Here is an 18,478-nt window from a genome sequence, read left to right as displayed (position 1 = left end):
ATGTCATATTTTTCCTTCATTAGTATGCAATTGTATTTTTGTGAATTGTGTGAACATGATACTAAATGAAATAGTATTAATGTTTTGTTTTTCATTGACTGAATTCCATCTGCCAATGACATGATAACATCTTTGAGCATCTTTGAATACTAAACATTTTCTGACAGGCCGCAGTTAATGACTGCTTCCTTTCCTTCTTCATTCATTGTTCTTTTTCAAGATGAACTTACAGTTTCCATAAAACAAGTTATTCTGTGGATAATAGAATGTTTGTGTATGTGTTGGCTTTATTTCTCACCATGTTATTATCACTATTGGAATTTAGGGCAAGCCAAAGAAGAATGAGAGCCTGTGGAGTATAGCAAGAGGTGTTATTAGAATGTTACGAAAAAACTATGGTTGTGTCCGAGTGGATTTTGCACAGCCGTTTTCCTTAAAGGTGAGTGTCTGTTGAAATGAAACCGTGTTGAAGCATCGACCTGGAGTCAGGAGGCTCCAGTGCTGAATCTAACAGCACCTCTCTGTGTGACTTGGGGCTGCAGTTTGCTCTCCTGTAAAATGAGGACTATGAGAAAGGTGGTGTTGCCTAAATTTTTCCACAAAATTTGCCTATTGACAAAGAAGAGTGAGTATCTGTTTTTGGGAGATATCAGGCTCAATATTTATTGCTATTATTATTATTTTTTAATTCATGACCATCTAAGGGGAACAAAAAACACGTAGAAGGAATAAGTTCTAGTATTTGATAGTACAGTAGGGAAATTTTAGTTAATAGTAATTTATTGTATATTTCAAAATGAAAGAGAATTATAACATTCCCAACACACACAAAAAAGGTAAGTGTTTGAGGTGATGGTTATCCCAATTACCCTGATTTTATCATTACACATTGTATATAGGTATCAAAATATTGCATATACCCCAAAATATGTACAACTATTATATATCAATTAAAAAACCCCAAAAGCCAAAAAAAATTTTGAGATGGATGAATGAATAAATGAATAAATAATTGTAAAAAAATAAAGATTAATGTGAATCTTGCATGTGCCTTTATAATATGTATTTATATCTTATGTTTTAAAATTGCCTTTAGGGGAAATTTTTCCAAACACCTCCCCTAAAAGCTGCGTAACTTTTTTTTTTTTGAGATGGAGTTTCATGCTCTTGTCACCCAGGCTGGAGTGCAGTGGCGCAATCTCAACTCACTGCAGCCTCTGCCCATTAGGTTCAAGCAATTATCCTGCCTAAGTCTCCTAAGTAGCTGGGATTACAGGTGCCCGCTACCACACCTGGCTAATTTTTGTATTTTTAGTAGAGACAGGGTTTCACCATGTTGGCCAGGCTGGTCTCAAACTTCTGACCTCAGGTGATCATCCCACCTCGGCCTCACAAAGTGCTGGGATTACAGGTGTGAGCCACTTTGCGCAGCCAAAGCTGGGCAAATTTGACAGGATGATGCTATGTCTTATTGTGTAGAATCCAGTACCACACATCCTAAGGGATAGTGCCATCCTCATTGAAAGTCTGGGACTGGCAGGTCCCTGAGGCCCTTGCTGTTTTAAATTCTTAAGATATTCAAATTGTAAAGGAGAAGGAGAAGAATGGGTACCGAAGTAGGGAGCCCAGGGATAAGGAGCAGAAGGTCCCGCCTCTCCTTTTATTCTACTTCCTGGCTTAACTTTAAGAGAGTCCAGCTGCTGTGGTAGATGCTTGCTGGCCTTGAATGCTTTGATCTTTTAGAACCTCATCATTTCTTTTCTTTTTCTTTATTTTTTAAATGGTCACGTAGCTCCTCTGTCTTGTTATGATTTGCTTTTAGATTGAGGTTCTTTTGAAAATAATGTGGTTCTTGGGTTGCCAGATTTTTTAAAGTATAATTATGTCTATCATCACTATTAATGATATTAAGAATGTCAATTTTATGACGATGTGTGAGAAAAGTTAAAAATTTCTTTTAATTTTAAAATGATTTTGTTTAAGCATCCTGTTCTTTGTGTCTTCAGTTCTTAAGTTCAGCTTCATGCTTAGCAACAATCTGTGAATCATTTTGGACTTCTGAAGACAGTCTAGGATATAGAAAGTATTTCCCATGCTCTATAGCATGGCTTATTTCATACACAACTGCCTTTTAACCTTTGGAAGATGAAATTACATTTTATATGTTGATGTGAAAGTGAGGGTAAATGATCATGTTGTATTTTTTTTCTCCAGGAATATTTAGAAAGCCAAAGTCAGAAACCGGTGTCTGCTCCACTTTCTCTGGAGCAAGCGTTGTTACCAGCTATACTTCCTTCAAGGTAAAATTTGTAGAGCTATCAAACATCTGTTATTTCTTGTATTGCATAGATTAACCTTATTAAAAATGTGCACATTCTTATTTTCACTTCTTTACTCAAGTAACTTTTCTCTTGGTCCAATAAGGAATATTGAGATGACATGTTTTCATATTAGTTTGGAAGTTTTTAATTATTTGCTTATAAAAGCTTTTTGATTGTGTGAATTATATAGGAGTTCTTATTTGATTTATGCTTTTTGAATACTTGAACTGAGTTTTTGTGGTAGTAGGTTATGCATATTGTATGTAAGTGAACCATAGAAAAGGATTTTGCTGTTTGAATTTTTCAGAATTCAAATTGAATTTTAACTTGGATAAATTGAATATGAAGCCTTTCCTTTCATATGTGGAAGTGTTGAATTTTCAGAAATGTTTTAGAATCTGGCATCTTGCTTTATGTATTCTTTCCGCCAGTGGATTTGGAAGTGATGTACCAACAGACTATTTAGTCATAACTAAATAACAATTTTTGGCCAGGTCATAATATAGTCTATTATGTAGGAGAATAGCCCATAGAAATAATCTATGTGTGGTTTAAATTTAAAATATATAGTAATTTAAAGTATCTAATTCATTTAAAGATCAGTTCCACATAGTTTGCCTTGTAAAAGAGTGTGGTTGTGGGTTGATTTTTGAAACACTTTTTAGACCCAGTGATGCTGCTGATGAAGGTAGAGACACATCCATTAATGAGTCCAGAAATGCAACAGATGAATTCCTACGAAGGAGGTTGATTGCCAATCTGGCTGAGCATATTCTATTCAGTAAGTAGAATACCAGACTCTTTAATTCTACAATTTAGATTCATCATGGTGTGGTGCAAACTATACAGGTTTTGAAATCTGCTGAGGTTAGTTTCCACTTCTATTAATTCACAGGTGGTGATAGGTAAGTTATTAGAAAGAAGGTGATACCATGGGGATTTGAGGTAATTGGAGTTAAACATCTTATACAGTGTCTGGTAATTGTAGGTGTTCGTGTGGTAGTTGTTGTGCTTTTTAAAGATAGTTATTATTAAAATGATTTGTTGCCTCTGTTGCTCATTAATGTGTTTTATTTGAACTGCTTGAACTAATTTGTGGCACAACGTCTAGATTTATAGTTGCATGTCCATTTCTGCTTTGACCCCGTAGAGTTTTTATAATGCAGCAAATATGAGTGGCCTTGTATAAAGCTTTGCCTTAGCCGTGGAGAATACAAAATGAATAATTAATGGTTCTGAACTCAACGAGCTTATGTTCTCGTCAGTGGGATAGTTATACACAAATAATTACAGTGAACCTGGAGAGGAGTGTGAGTTCACTGCAGGATCAGTCTTCTCTAAGTTCCAAGTTGTACAATTGTGTACTGTTGTGGAGGCTGCTTTAAAATCCCAAGGCAGCACGATGGTTCTTTGCTGCTCAGCCCAGTGGTGATTTCTTTCTTGCTGCTCTCTGGGCCAGGACACTGATGATACTCTCAGCGCCTCCTGCCAATGCTACTGGGGAGGCCTCCCTCCCTCACCTGGCTCCTCCCATTCTGGAGGCTCCTATTCCTGCTTGACTTTGGGTCAGAGGATTCTTTCTCAAGCACGTTGGATTGTGTCTCTCTCCGGCTTAAAATCTGGATACGAAAAATAATACCTTATTGTCGAAAATTTGGAAAATAAAGATGAAATAGATAGCGAAAACCCACTACCCAAATAACCATGGGTGTTGCTGTGTAGTCTCTAAAAATATTTTTTACAGTTTTGTATTGTGCAGCTTTCCATTTATAACACATATATTCATATTTAAAAATTCTTTATAAATATTTTAATAGCTATGCATATAGTACTGAGTACTTTTTTTTTAAACACTGGAGACAACTTCAATTACAAGTAGTGAATGAAGTGTTCATAAATGTATTGTCACCTTAGAAAACTCACAAATGTTATCGTGATTTCAGATTATCATTCCATGGGTGTTCTCAGATTTGATTTATATAATTATAATTTTATGCAAATTCACTGTAGGGGTGTGCACTGCAGTCATTCTCAAATGTGTTTCTGTGCCCTTCCTTCTTACGTCTGGGTCAGGTTGAAAGAGGAAATACAAACATATTGAGCACCCATTACTGTGGCTCCTGTGCCGGGCCAGTCATTTTATTCTCACATAGTCTAATGAGCTAGTAGTATTTTCATTTTACCAGTGAGGAAAGTGAGGCCAGGAATTCAAGTAATTTGCCCCAAGTCATGAAGTTAGTTAGTGAGTTAATTAGGATTTGAGCCCAGATTTTTCTGACTTCAAGTCAGCTGTTATCCTTTTACTACACCTTCATTTTAACATGGTGAATACCAGCAAGAAGAGTGAAGTGGAGTTGTAGTTATAATAGACTAGGTGGGAGCAAGTCAAGGAATATGGAAATGGGAGATCCTGTAGAACTCAAAGAGGCTTGTACTTTGGGTCTTGATATTTCAATAAAAGTGTCTCTTTGTCATTCAGTAACTAAATTCCATTGGCCTGGATTGAATTTGGACCTGTCTTAGCCTGTTGTATGATGAACAGTGATCTCTAATGACGTTCCATTATACCAGAACACTGTAATATTATAACTTCCTTTTGGTAAATCACACTTACGGGAAATGTGATAGACGACTTTTACAGTTTTAAATACTCTTGCTTAAAATTTAGGTATTTCAAAAAAGTTCAGCTATATTTGTAAAAAGTGCAACTAAAAAAAGCTTTGTGTTTGCCTTCCAGCTGCTAGCAAGTCCTGTGCCATTATGTCCACACACATTGTGGCTTGCCTACTCCTCTACAGACACAGGCAGGTATGTCTGCAATGTCACCTGCAGTTAAGTAGGAAGCATTAGGATGTTTTGTTAGCTGCTCAGGTACATATTCAGGGGCAAATTTGGCCCACTCATGGCTAGTACCATGAGGTAAACAGTAAAATAAGCTGAGGACCCTGCCCAAAGGAGCTTATCAACTTGGTGGAGGAAGAATCTACATTTAAAAACAAAACAAAACAGACTGCTTAATATATGTAGTACAAAGCTATTGCTTGATTAATACTGTTAATGTAAATAAGATCTATTTCATTAACATGTGGTATGTATTCTGATAGCAAATGCTCTCCAAACAAATTGATTGACATTTTAGAACCCACCGTTTATCCTCCCAAAATACATTTGTCTAAACTTTATGATGGAAGAGACCACATCAGTCTTGTTCAGTCATGTTCTCAACACCAAACACAGTGCCAATATATATAGGCACCAAGTAAATATTTGTCAGATAAATATTTAAAATGAAGGAAATCTTGCTAAAAAATAAGCACTCCTTACTTGCAGATGGCTTTTTTTCTCTCTCTTGTGATCTTATGTGTGCATATCATGTGTCATGGCTAGAGTGTTCACTAGTGTGTGTAATACCTTGACATTCCTGGAGGACCAGCTTTTTAAGCAGTTTTCTGACTCGCTCTGCATTGGTGTTCTGGCCCTACTTCTCTCTGTGCTAGCAGTGAGCTGCAGGAAAGCCAAGGCAAGAAGAAAGTCTTGGAGTGTTGACCTCCCAACTTTTTGGAAAGTAGGTTTTCCACTGTCATGATACCATTTCTGTCTCTTTCTTTAGGGAATTGATCTCTCCACATTGGTGGAAGACTTCTTTGTGATGAAAGAGGAAGTCCTGGCTCGTGATTTTGACCTGGGGTTCTCAGGAAATTCAGAAGATGTAGTAATGCATGCCATACAGCTGCTGGGAAATTGCGTCACAATCACCCACACTAGCAGGAACGATGAGTTTTTTATCACCCCCAGCACAACTGTCCCAGCAGTCTTTGAACTCAACTTCTACAGCAATGGGGTACTTCATGTCTTTATCATGGAGGCCATCATAGGTATGTCAGTCCTTGAAATATTTTCAGTAATTTTCATGGAAAATAAAAAAGCCTAAAACACATAGTGGTATCTGCTTTAATTTGGGTGATAGCCCCTTGCTTGAGGGAATGTGGCTGTAATTTTAGTTTTCAAATGAAAATGTAATCTCCTGTTATATCACTGTTTATAACTACAATGAGTAATTACTGAATTACCATTTGTATAATATTACCCTTATTTCTCAGGAGAGGTAGAGTGTCTTGCAATCCAGGAGCTGAAAATCTAACTGAGATGAGACATATACAGGGCAGCAAAGTGAGTGGAGGGCCTCATTTGTGATTAAGAGAAAAGAGAAGAAGGAGAGAAGAGGGGGCTCATGTGTTTGGAGAAGGGTTTTGATGCAGTTGGGATCATATGGAATCATAAGCATTTAATCTTGTGGGATTTACTTAAGTTTCTAGAAATACAGGCCATTATTTTTGATGTATTAATCTCTTAAGGTTATTTGAGCCAGTTGAAGTTTTTCTTGGAGACTTTGAGCTGGCAACTTCATTGTTGCTTTTCTTTTCTTAGCTTGCAGCCTTTATGCAGTTCTGAACAAGAGGGGATTAGGGGGGCCCACTGGCACCCCACCTAACCTGATCAGCCAGGAGCAGCTGGTGCGGAAGGCGGCCAGCCTGTGCTACCTTCTCTCCAATGAGGGCACCATCTCACTGGTGAGTGAAGACTCTTCAGTGTTGCCTGGTCTCTTTTCTTGAGCGTTTTCGTGAAAACATAACCCCCGTATTTTTCTGTTAGAGAATGTTTGGCCCATTTTTGATACTTTATATTCCACTCCTGGATTTCAGTGACCACCAAACCAATATGTCATTTACTATTTTGGTTTGCTCTCTGGGTCACTGCTCCACTGAATCTGTCATGCAGTATGAGCCATGATAGGGCAGATTGCTCAATGTTCTCAGGCAGTCACATCCAAAGCTAGTGAGCATGTATTGTGTGTGAGCCAATGGGTCAGTGGTTTGTAAATAATTAACGCACCCACCTGTAGATGATGGAACCACAGATGATAAGAGTCAGAAGCAGCCTTAAAAATCATCTGCTCGGCCAGGTGCTGTGACTCATGCCTGTAATCCCAGCACTTACGGAGGCTGAGGTGGGCAGATCATGAAGTCAGGAGATCGAGACCATCCTGGCTAATGTGGAGAGACCCTGACTCTACTAAAAATACAAAAAAAGTTAGCTGGGTGTAGTAGCACGCGGGTGTAGTCCCAGCTACTTTGGAGGCTGAGGCAGGAGGATCGCTTGAACCTGGGAGGTGAAGATTGCCGTAAGCCAAGATTGCGCCACTGTTCTCCAGTCTGAGAGACAGAGCGAGACTCCATCTCAAAAAAAAAAAAAAATCTGCTCAACCCCTCTCAGTTTACAAACGAGGAAAACAAAGCCCAGCAGTACTAATGAGCCATTTATATTATATACCCAAACACTTAGGCATTTATCATGAGACATATGTATTTAGCAGTAGATTTCCTTCTTCTCAAAATCGTCAACATGTAGAATTCATATTTTATTTGAATTCTGATATTTTCTTTTGTATGAATGTGTCTTGAGATGTTGATGAGATAAGGGCATGTGTTAGGAGTACCGCCCCTCCATGCCATGCTTTGGGTGAGGTGTCCTGGTGGTCCTGTTGGGGAATCTGTTTTGCATGAACTGTGGGTGGTGGGATGGGAGGGACGAGGGTGGATAAGACTCGAAGATTGACTTTGTCTTTTCTCTGGTTTTTGTTTACTTATTCCAGTGTTGTGTTTCCTCAATCACCATGTTTGTGTACGGTATTTATTATAACTATTGCAAAAAAACGGTCTTAGAAAGTAAAAGAAGTAGGTGGTGGGGGGCTGATAAGCAGTCTTCAGGGGGTTTGCCACGTTGTGGGTGTGGGGAGAGAATTGAGCTCAGGAGTACCCCTTGCAGGTGGTGCAGTGTTGGGTGCTCTGCCAGTGAAGTGACAGAGGTCTCTTCTTGGGCTTTGTCCATGGCCATGTGTGTATCAAGACGGTGGGCACTGGGAATCACAGGACTTGCTCAGTGGGGTGACGGAGGTAACAGAATGGAAGGCTTTGGCAGCTACCTTATACCATGTTTTCTGCCTTTAAAAAAAGAAGTATAAAATGGTGGCATTTACATCTAAATGACTTTTCTTTTCAGCCCTGCCAGACATTTTACCAAGTGTGCCATGAAACAGTAGGGAAGTTTATCCAGTATGGCATTCTTACAGTGGCAGAGGTAAGAGGAAGAGCTTTCCTTTATTTGTCTGTATGAAGTTACTTGCTCTTCATTCCCTTTTCTACCACTTATTTAAACCAATAATTGGCCGGGCGCAGTGGCATGCGCCTGTAATCCCAGCACCTTGGGAGGCGAAAGTGGGTGGATCACCTGAGGTCAGGAGTTCGAGACCAGCCTGGCCAACATGGCAAAACCCTGTCTTTCCTAAAAATACAAAAATTAGCTGGGCATGGTGGCACGCGCCTGCAATCCCAGCTATTTGGGAGGCTGAGGCACGAGAATTGCTTGAATCGGAGAGGCGGAGGTTTCAGTGAGCCAAGATCGTGTCGCTGCACTCCAGCCTGGGCGACAGAGTGAGACTCAGTCTCATAAATAAATAAATAAACAAATCAATAATTACATTTGGTATACAGTCATGTTCAGATGTAGAGAAGAGAAAAATAAGAATGGGGAGAATAAGTGTCCTTTGGATTATTTAATATTTTGGTTCCTATTTGTAAGTTGTGTTATCTAAAACATATCCTGACTTGATTCCGTGACATCCAGAAGTTTGTATGCTAAGTTGAGATGTTACACCTATCAGTATGCTTGTAGCTTGCACATCTGCAGTTTTCATTTTTGAGATTCTATCTTAATTTTGGTAGATTTAGTGTAGAGGGGATGGCCTGGAAAAGTAGATATCAATTTAGAATATGTGGGGGTACTTTTATTTGATCTTTCTGGTAGCTCTCCCCTCCCACCCGCCCTTTCTTTTGTCCCCTGCTGTCTCCCGACTGAGTTTGAGTTTGGAAGGGAAGTGGATTGACGTTATGAATGGCTAAACAGAGAAGAGCCAGGAAGGGTCAGAGAAGAGGACCGCCTTGTCCTGGCTCCACTGGGCAGTTGTTTGTGTGCCAGTGCATATTTATTTACTATCCATCATCTCCTTGGCCTAGCACGATGACCAGGAAGATATCAGTCCTAGTCTTGCTGAGCAGCAGTGGGACAAGAAGCTTCCTGAACCTTTGTCTTGGAGAAGTGATGAAGAAGATGAAGACAGTGACTTTGGGGAGGAACAGCGAGATTGCTACCTGAAGGTACTTTGGTGAAGAATTCTGGTGGATATTACAGGGATATGTTGAGGTTTATGTTGCAATGAGATCAGCTGGAGCCCTGGTGATGTCTTCATACTAAAGAACTCCCCAACTCGCTCTGGTGCCTTCTGTGTGGTAAAGACACTCAAACTGAGTTGAATTAATACCTTAAATTATTCGGTTTAAGTAGAAAAGGAAAGGAGAGTCTGAAAAGTCAGGAAGATGAATGTCATAGGTGAGACTTTGACCATCCTTTTATGAAATATACAGGTGTATACCTGTTTATCTACACCTGCACCCCCTCATGAGGCAGCAGTTTTGCTATTGAGCTGCCATTGGCCTGGTTGCTCTTTTTGAGTCACTCTTGCTGTCCCTCCCAAAATTTCATATATTGAGCTCTTTGCTGTCAGTTAAAACAAATACCATTATAGGAGAAAATTTAGATTAAGAAAAAGTCCCAGATTTAGAAAAATCAATTTTGTCTAATTTATAATTTTAGAACTTAGTAATAATGACCCATCTTTTCTGAATACTCTAAGTGGATTACTCTTTTTTGACATTTAGAAATTGTCTTCTTTTTCACTTGGGTAGTACTAGTGTAGTTTTAAGATTGGGCAGTGATCTTGCTTTCACACTCCAGAGGGGCTTCACTGAACCCGTGTGTTTTGGGTAGGTACAGTGAGAGCCTCTCGGCCATAAAGCACCCCCGTCACGGTGGCCATCATTCCCCACATTGCTGGACTGTGGGCAAAGGCCATTTAGGGGAGGCAGGGAATAGGTGCTGAAGAAGGAATGAGATGATCTTAATGGTCTCCCATTGGTTGTTTTGCAGACTTGAGTGACTGTTGAGCCCAGGCTTCAAACTGTGGAAGGCCTAGTCTTAGGAGCAGCTATTTTCAGTGATGATAGCATATCATAATTATAGCATTCAGTTATGAAAATTTCTTCTAGGTGGCTGTTCAATGAACACAAGCCTCATATACTATAAAAAAGTGAATGATTACCATAAAGAATGTGTTTGAAAGCCAGCAGTTGTTTCCTGCAGAGATTCTCTGCATGAAGGGCAGGGGTCCGCTTTTGTGTAGTGCTGATGTGAGTGGCCATCTTCTCACATTACTGGCTCTCCAGAGAAAGTCCTCTGTCCTCTTGCCTTGTGTCTCTTGTCCCTTCCTCACGACTTCATCTCCTGCTTTTGCACACTCAGGTGAGCCAATCCAAGGAGCACCAGCAGTTTATCACCTTCTTACAGAGACTCCTTGGGCCTTTGCTGGAGGCCTACAGCTCTGCCGCCATCTTTGTTCACAACTTTAGCGGTCCTGTTCCAGAACCTGAATATCTGCAAAAGTTGCACAAATACCTGGTGACCAGAACAGAAAGAAATGTTGCAGTATATGGTATGTTGAGTCACTATTTGTTCTTTTAAAAATTTTTTTTTGATTACAGAAATTTGCTAATTGTAGAAAATTGGAAAAATGCAAACTTATCCTGACCTCTAACACCGTAGAGTATTACTATTATCTTCTTTGGTATGTTATATAAGTTGAATGATGCAGTTATACACTCTTATGTCTGGCTTTTTTCACGTAACATTATTTTTGAGATTCATACATGTTGCATATAGTTTGTTCCTTTGTTCTTGTTGTGTAGTGTTCCCTTGTATAAATATTTACCACATTTTATTCATTCTGCTGTTGAAGGATATTTGGGTTGTTTTCAGTTCACAACTGCTTTGAACAGTGTTGCTGTGAGCATGTTTGAATATGTCTTTGGTGAACATCTGTGCCCCTATATACAGCATATATATGGGAACAGAATTGCCTGGTTGTAGGCTCTAGATATATTCGGCTTTAGTAGATACCGCCAAACAGTTTCCAGTACCTGCTTGTACTCCCACAACAGTGTGTGTTTCACTTGCTGCACATCTTGGCCAGCGCTCCGTCTTGTTTGTTGTAGGAGATATGATTGGGGTGGGAGTAGTATTTCATACAGTTGTAGTTTGGAGCTGAAACTACTTTGAATCACTTTTCAGAGCCAGAAGGAATCTAATCTAATCACCTCATTTTATAGTTGAGGAAAATACCGAAGGTCACACTGCTAGTTAGTGGGTGATCTCGGGATCAGAAATCTTGTTTCGTAACCTCGAGGCCTGTGCTTTCTCTGGTTCCACTGATGTACAGTCATCTGCGTACCACTGGGTAGCTTAAAGAATGTTTATACGCTGTCTCATTTGATTCTCACAACAATCTTGGACAATGGATGTTTTAGGTATTTCTATTTCCCTCCATTCTCCCCATTTCTCTCTCTACACCCTCTTTTCTTTCCCCCTCCCTTTCTTGTTTACCTCAACATAGGCCAAAGTAGGTTTAAACAAAGTAGGTGTAACAGCAAGTCAGCTGAGAACTCATAGGTTGTCAGTGGTGGAAGTGGGGCCCCACCCTTGTCTGCTGACTTGCCCTCATTCTCTTCCGAGCTCCCCATACTTTCTTACTGTGGCTATTGGGATTGTCATGATTTGTTGGGCCTAACCATTTGACAGGGTTTTATTCTCTCTCTTCAGCTGAGAGTGCCACATACTGTCTTGTGAAGAATGCTGTGAAAATGTTTAAGGATATTGGGGTAGGTGTCCACCATTTATGGTATAAAAGCTAAAAGCTATCTTAACTTCTGTTTTCTTTAGATCGAGTCTGTTTGAGCTACCTTTGTGGTGGGGTGAACCCTGAGAGAAGCAGTTTCTGCTGGCTTAATGATACAGGCGTTTTTGGGAATGGAGCATGTAGGATGGGTTCGGCTATGTTGAAGGTGAAACCCATCAGTGTAGATTTATTTGAATGCTCTGGAATTTTACTGGTTTCACATTTATTCCCAAACTGCTATATATAACTGGTATCAATATGTTTCAAGGTGCTACAGGTTGAGTATCCCTTATCTAAAATGTTGGGACCAGAAATGTTTTGGATTTCAGATTTTTTTGGATTTTGGAATATGTGCCTTAGACTTACAGGTTGAGCGTCTCTAATCCGAAACCCAGAATGCTCTAATGAGCATGTCTTTTGAACGTCATGCTGGCGTTCAAAATGTTTCAGATTTTGGGGTACTTCAGATTTTTGACTTTGGGATTAGGACCACAATCTTGGCTCTTAATTATTCCATATGATTTTTAGTTACTTTCTTGTATTTTTACAAGTATTTCTAGAAGTATCCTCAGGTGTCCTTTACCTTCATAATTGATGGAGAATGTGAGTTCCATAGAGATACTAGTGGCCTTTTGTGAGGGACTGTTTGTGACTTTATTCTAAGTCATTTTAGAGTACAGTTATATTGGTTGAAATTTTAGAATATAGTTATGTTGGTTGAACTCCATCAAAAGAAAAGAAAAGAAAACCTTGCTTGCATTGGAAACTCCCACCTCATACACACACACATGCATACATTTACTTAAAGCCAGGATATGGTTTTGTGTGCCTTTACTGCCTTCTGAGGTCTAGGAAACCACAGGTCAGGTTGGTGATAGAAATTTTTTTTTATTTTTTATTTTTTGCCTTTAATTTAATCCAAACTTTTTCTTTAGGTTTTCAAGGAGACCAAACAAAAGAGAGTGTCTGTTTTAGAACTGAGCAGCACTTTTCTACCTCAATGCAACCGGCAAAAACTTCTAGAATATATTCTGAGTTTTGTGGTGCTGTAGGTAACGTGTGGCACCGCTGGCAAATGAAGGTCATGAGATGAGTCCCTTGTAGGTACCAGCTTCTGGCTCGAGAGTTGAAGGTGCCATCGCAAGGTCAGGCCTGCCCTGTCCCGCAGTGATCTCCTGGAAGACAAGTGCCTTCTCCCTCCATGGATCTGTGATCTTCCCAGCTCTGCATCCACACAGCAGCCTGCAGATAACACTTGGGGGGACCTCAGCCTCTATTCGCAACTCACAATCCATAGACTACAAGATGAAATCTCAATACATTATTTTGGAGTTTATTAAAGATTGACATTTTAAGTACAACTTTTAAGGACTAATTACTGTGATGGACACAGAAATGTAGCTGTGTTCTAGAACTGAATCTTATATGGTATACTTAGTGCTATTGGGTAATTTGTTGGTATATTATCTGGTTAATGGTTAATGCTTCCTTTAAAAATAATTGAGTCATCCATTCACTCTTTTTCAGTTTTATCTTTGTCAATAGTAGCTACATTTTTAATGGGAGCACCTTTTATCCCAAGTGCTTTATAAATGAATGGACTGATATATATCACACCCAGGTATCACTGTGCTGTCCTTTGCAGTCAGATATAGAAAATGTTTTTAAGAGGTATGTGAAAACAGACAGTATTAGTTTAGGTCGGGAACTGAGATATTGTAATCAAATAGTTAACATCAGGAAGTTAATTTGGCTGGCAAAATTCTAGGGAAACCTGGCCAGAAAACTGGTGTTGAAGGCTTTTGCTCATATAAAAAAGTGCCATTGAGTTTTAAATGACCAGCAAATATTTAGAACCCTTCCTGTTTTATGTCTGTACCCCGTCTACCCCTCAGGTAATACCTGCTTCTCACGGGTACAGCTGTTTCTTGGAAATCCTCCAACCAAATAGCAACTTTCCTAACTTGATTAGCTTGAGCTGACAGACTCTGTTAGAATACAGTGCTCTGGCCACAACTGATGAGGGCTTTCTGTACTGCACACAGATTGTGTACTGCACCCCAGTCCAGGTGACTGGTGCCCACTTGAGTTGTGCCGTGCACAACCTGTCCAGTATATGCATGTGGTGGCCCTACTGACTGGTAATGGTTAGAGGCATTTGTGAATTTTTAGCTTTGAGGAAAAACCATGACTTTTAACAAATTTTTATGGGTTATATGCCTAAACCATTATGCCACATAGTGGTAAATAATTATGAAAAATGGTCTGTTCATAATTGGTAGGTGCCTTTTGTGAACAGGGAGCATAATTATTAGTTTATTATGGTAATTATGGTGATTTCTTAAATATCATGTAATGTTAAAACATTTTCTAACAGTTTACTGTTGCTTATCTCTAAGATATTATGGAATTAAGAATTTTTCCAGATGAGTGTTACATAGTTCCTTTGAATTTAGTATAAAAATACTGAGAATTAAGTTTGTACTTCTATAAGCTTGGATTTTAAACACTAATAGTATCTCATGAGTAACGTGTGTTTTGGGAGAGGGAGGGATGCTGATTGATATTTCACATTGTATGAAGTATCATGTTTGAAACTGGGAGCAATAATGCTATGCTGTTGTGATCCCTCTCAAGTTCTGCATTTAAAATATATTTTTTCTTTATAGGAATTGAGGTACTGTTAAGTCATTGTCAGTTGTAGTAGCTCTGATGTTGAATGAGATAATCACGTTTTAGCATTCCATTTTACTGACTAGGGTAGAAGAACACTTTTCTTGGCTACATTTGGAGGATACCCAGGGAGTCTTGGGTTTTCCTTATGTGGGGAATCAAACATTTCACTAGTCTCTTTTTTTCATCCTTTAAATTGTAGATTAAGGATTACTCAAGCTCACCATTATTCAAGGTTGGGACTCACTTCCCAGTGGATACTTTGCCCTGCTGCAAAGAGCTGCTGCTTCGCCAGCCTAAGCAGAGAAAATATGGCTTCTCTTGCATTATTTTCCCTTTTGGTTGGTTTGTTTTCTAGAAGTTTGATCAGATGCTTTGAGGAATGCAATGTATGATTTGCTAGCTCTCTTACCACTTAAGTCACTGTGAGGATAAATATGCATGCATTTTGTAATTAACTGGTGCTTTGAAAATCTTTTTTAAGGGAGAAAAATCTCAACCAAAGTTATGCTCATCCAGACAAGCTGACCTTTGAGTTAATTTCAGCACAACTCATTCTTCAGTGCCTCATGACCGAAAAACAAAAAACAAAAAAGAAAGCATCTTCACAATAAAGCTTCCAGATAGCACCGTTTTGCTAAAAGATACGTTCTCATTGTTTTCCAACAGTGATGGCTTCCATGTAAGGTTAAACAAACTAGGTGCTTGTAAATAATTTTATTACAGTTTACTCTATTGCATTTCTATAACATGAAATGCATGCCCTTCAGGGGAAGACTGTGAGTCAAGTTAAAAAAAAATATATTAAGCAATATGCAACTGCTCTCTGTTTTTAAAAATGAGAATGTCCTAAGTGATTCAGAAGAGAGGAAAGAATTTATATACTCTTAAAATTGCATGAAAAACAAGGCAAAAACTAGTGTGAAATGTGTAGAACTGTTAACTGAGACGGCATTGAGTCTTTCTTCTGAAATCTGTTAAATCTCACAAAGTCATGAGGGTATATGGAGAAAATATTTCTGGGATTACAATGAATGTAAGCCCAGACTGTGGAATTTCCAGTAACCTGGACCGGGAAAAGCATTTCCCATAGTACTCCATGTAATATGAGTGCTCTGTGAGATGTTCATAAGTGTTTTATAGAAATGGTGTTGCTGGGAACTAAGTTTGCACATGGAGACTTACAATGCACTTTAGCGCAGTAAGGGCTTGGCATCTGGCAGTGAAAAACTGTTCAACCCAGCATTGCCCAAACTATTTTGCCATCAGGACCTTTTTCTCCTTTGGGATACCTGTGAACCTCTCACTACTGTCCTGTGGAGAACATTTTGGGAAACACTGCTAGATAGTTCTTTAAGGAGACAAAACGGTAATGAACACATGGCACTGGGGCAGAATTCACATGCATTTTGTAACATCCAGTTTGGCATGGAATAGATGTGTATTTCCTCCCCTAAAGAAAATAAGCACAGAAAATTATATTGTAGGTGATCGGAGCTCTTTCCTTTGATAGAAAGAACAGCCCCAATGATCCTGGCTTTTTCACTGAACATATCAGAATACATGGATGAATTGGGGTTAATAAGGTTTTCATTCAGATGTAGAAGAAAGTATTGTACAATTGAATGCAGATTTTTATCCACAGACAGTTGTAGTGTTTAGACGTGACAGGACCTATCGTTGAGGTTTATAAGACTTACTATGGGCTGTAAACCTATTTTTTAAAACTCTTTTTAGAAACCTGAGACTTGTCATCTGGCATTTTAGTTTAATACAAACTAATGATTGCATTTGAAAGAGATTCTTGACCTTATTTCTGAACATCTAAAGCTCTGAAATGTCTTGATGGAAGGTATTAAACTATTTGCCTGTTGTATAAAGAAATGTTAAGACTGTTGTGAAAAGAATTACTGTAAGGTACTGTGAAATGACTGTGATTTTTGTGAGCGAAACATACTTGGAAATACTGAATTGATTTTTATGCTTGTTAATGTATTGCAAGAAACACAGAAGATGTAGTTTTGTTTTAATAAACCAAAAAATGAACATATTCTTGATGTGTTGGATTTGTATTTAAGACAGTTTCCTACATAATTCACTATACGAACAATCAGTCTTTTCTGACTTTATATAGCAACTTATTAAAATGCTTAACGATACCTTACATAAATGTATGAACCTACAGTACATGCTTTTATTATTGACCCACAGCTTTCCAAATTTGATCAAGCATTTGGAGATGTAGGTCTGCTTCTTAGCTGTTGCTCTCCTTTTATTTAGTAAATATTCATATTCTAGAGAGATTCTTTGGGTTTTTGTAAATATTTCTTTAAGCTTGGCGCTTTTTGTTATATTTTTACATACTTAAGTTTATAAAAATGTTTTCTCCACTAGTTTATCACAGTTGCTCGAACAATGTTAGTTTACTTTTTTGACAAGAAAATTATTTCTTTTATCAGAGCACAGATTTTGTGGATTCTTTGAAAGTTCTCAAATACGGCCTGATATCCAGAGTGTTCCTTCTGGGAACAGTGGTAAACGTGTGCCTGCTGATGACGTCCATGTCCTTTGGATGCATGATGTGGCTGTGAAACTGACTGACGCCCAAGACCATCCCATCCATTCTCCAGCCAGCCTCTCTCCCTAAACTTTCTACTTGAACCCTTCTGATTTCCTTTGTGATGTTGCTGTGACTGTGCCCCTACTCTGGCATATTCATTCTTTGCATTAGCACTCTCTTGCTGCTGCCAAAGGTTACCTTCCTTTTATTGTAGCTAAATTCTAACTTTTACAGCCACTAGGTAAGTGGATGTTAATTTTGAAGTCTCATCTCTTGTTTAGTCTACACTCTAACTGTAGTCCTATTATTTTCCTTTTTAAGCTCTTGCTGTCTTCTACACACCTAGCGAGTAAAATTCCAACATACCTCCTTGACATGTGCAAGGGCACTCGTGGTGTTGACACCCCCACCTGGCTTCTCTTGCCCCTTCAGTTTCCATGGCCCTGTTGTCTCCTGTCTACCATCACGACTCCGTTCTTCTCCAACTCCTTGCCTCCCATCCCTTACCAGATGGTCCTGGTGGTGTTTCGTGGTCCTCTGATTTGAAAAAAAATTTTTTTCAATATAATCTGGAATTTGCTATTTTTATGTGAAAGCATCTAATTTTTACACGATGGTCCGACAACATGTATGGATCAAGTAAATTGCATTTCCAGGCCATTTCTGTCTTGGCAACTGCCAGTTCGTATCTTTTGGCCTAGGAAAAAGGAGGATGAAAGGATGAGTTTCTAGGTGCCCCTTCCAGGAGGAGCTAGTAGGCAATCCCCAGGGGCGAGAAAGCTGACCTTGGTCACCTGACTTAGGCAGGACTAGAGCTTGAGGCAAGTATCTGATGAAGACCGGTGATGTTTAACTAGGCAATGAGAACATCTGGGTCAGCCTTTGACATCTGACTCACTCCTGTGCCCATGTCAAAGAAAGTGTGTATCAAAACGAGCTAGCATTTGCTGCTGGCAATGGGCTACCTATGACAGGTGATTAGAGTACATGATTGGACAAATGCAATTTCTAGCCCTCTGAGAAAACGTCTTGCCTCTTTTGTCTTGCAGGTTGGTGGACAATCAGAAAGGAAAGAACACA

General features: G+C 39.1%; 1 protein-coding gene across 3 annotated transcripts in view; it reads left to right on the top strand.

Annotated features, from left to right (window-relative positions):
• GPAM (glycerol-3-phosphate acyltransferase, mitochondrial) overlaps positions 1-16,888 on the top strand; it is a 63,648-nt gene extending 46,760 nt beyond the window's left edge. For all 3 annotated transcript variants that reach the window (XM_025397347.1, XM_025397348.1, XM_025397346.1), the window contains exons 12-22: positions 326-439; positions 2,215-2,300; positions 2,987-3,102; positions 5,059-5,129; positions 5,932-6,196; positions 6,750-6,892; positions 8,382-8,459; positions 9,395-9,535; positions 10,737-10,926; positions 12,090-12,148; positions 13,101-16,888. In XM_025397347.1, the coding sequence (XP_025253132.1) occupies positions 326-439; positions 2,215-2,300; positions 2,987-3,102; positions 5,059-5,129; positions 5,932-6,196; positions 6,750-6,892; positions 8,382-8,459; positions 9,395-9,535; positions 10,737-10,926; positions 12,090-12,148; positions 13,101-13,217 (1,380 nt within the window). In that variant the 3' untranslated portion in view covers positions 13,218-16,888. The remainder of the gene's footprint in view (positions 1-325; positions 440-2,214; positions 2,301-2,986; positions 3,103-5,058; positions 5,130-5,931; positions 6,197-6,749; positions 6,893-8,381; positions 8,460-9,394; positions 9,536-10,736; positions 10,927-12,089; positions 12,149-13,100) is intronic.
• The last annotated feature ends 1,590 nt before the right edge of the window (positions 16,889-18,478 follow it).

This window comes from Theropithecus gelada, chromosome 9, assembly GCF_003255815.1.
Source record: "Theropithecus gelada isolate Dixy chromosome 9, Tgel_1.0, whole genome shotgun sequence".
In the NCBI taxonomy this organism is placed as follows: Eukaryota; Metazoa; Chordata; class Mammalia; order Primates; family Cercopithecidae; genus Theropithecus; species Theropithecus gelada.
Note: the sequence above shows the minus strand (reverse complement) of the source record. Positions and strands in the feature narration are given on the sequence as shown.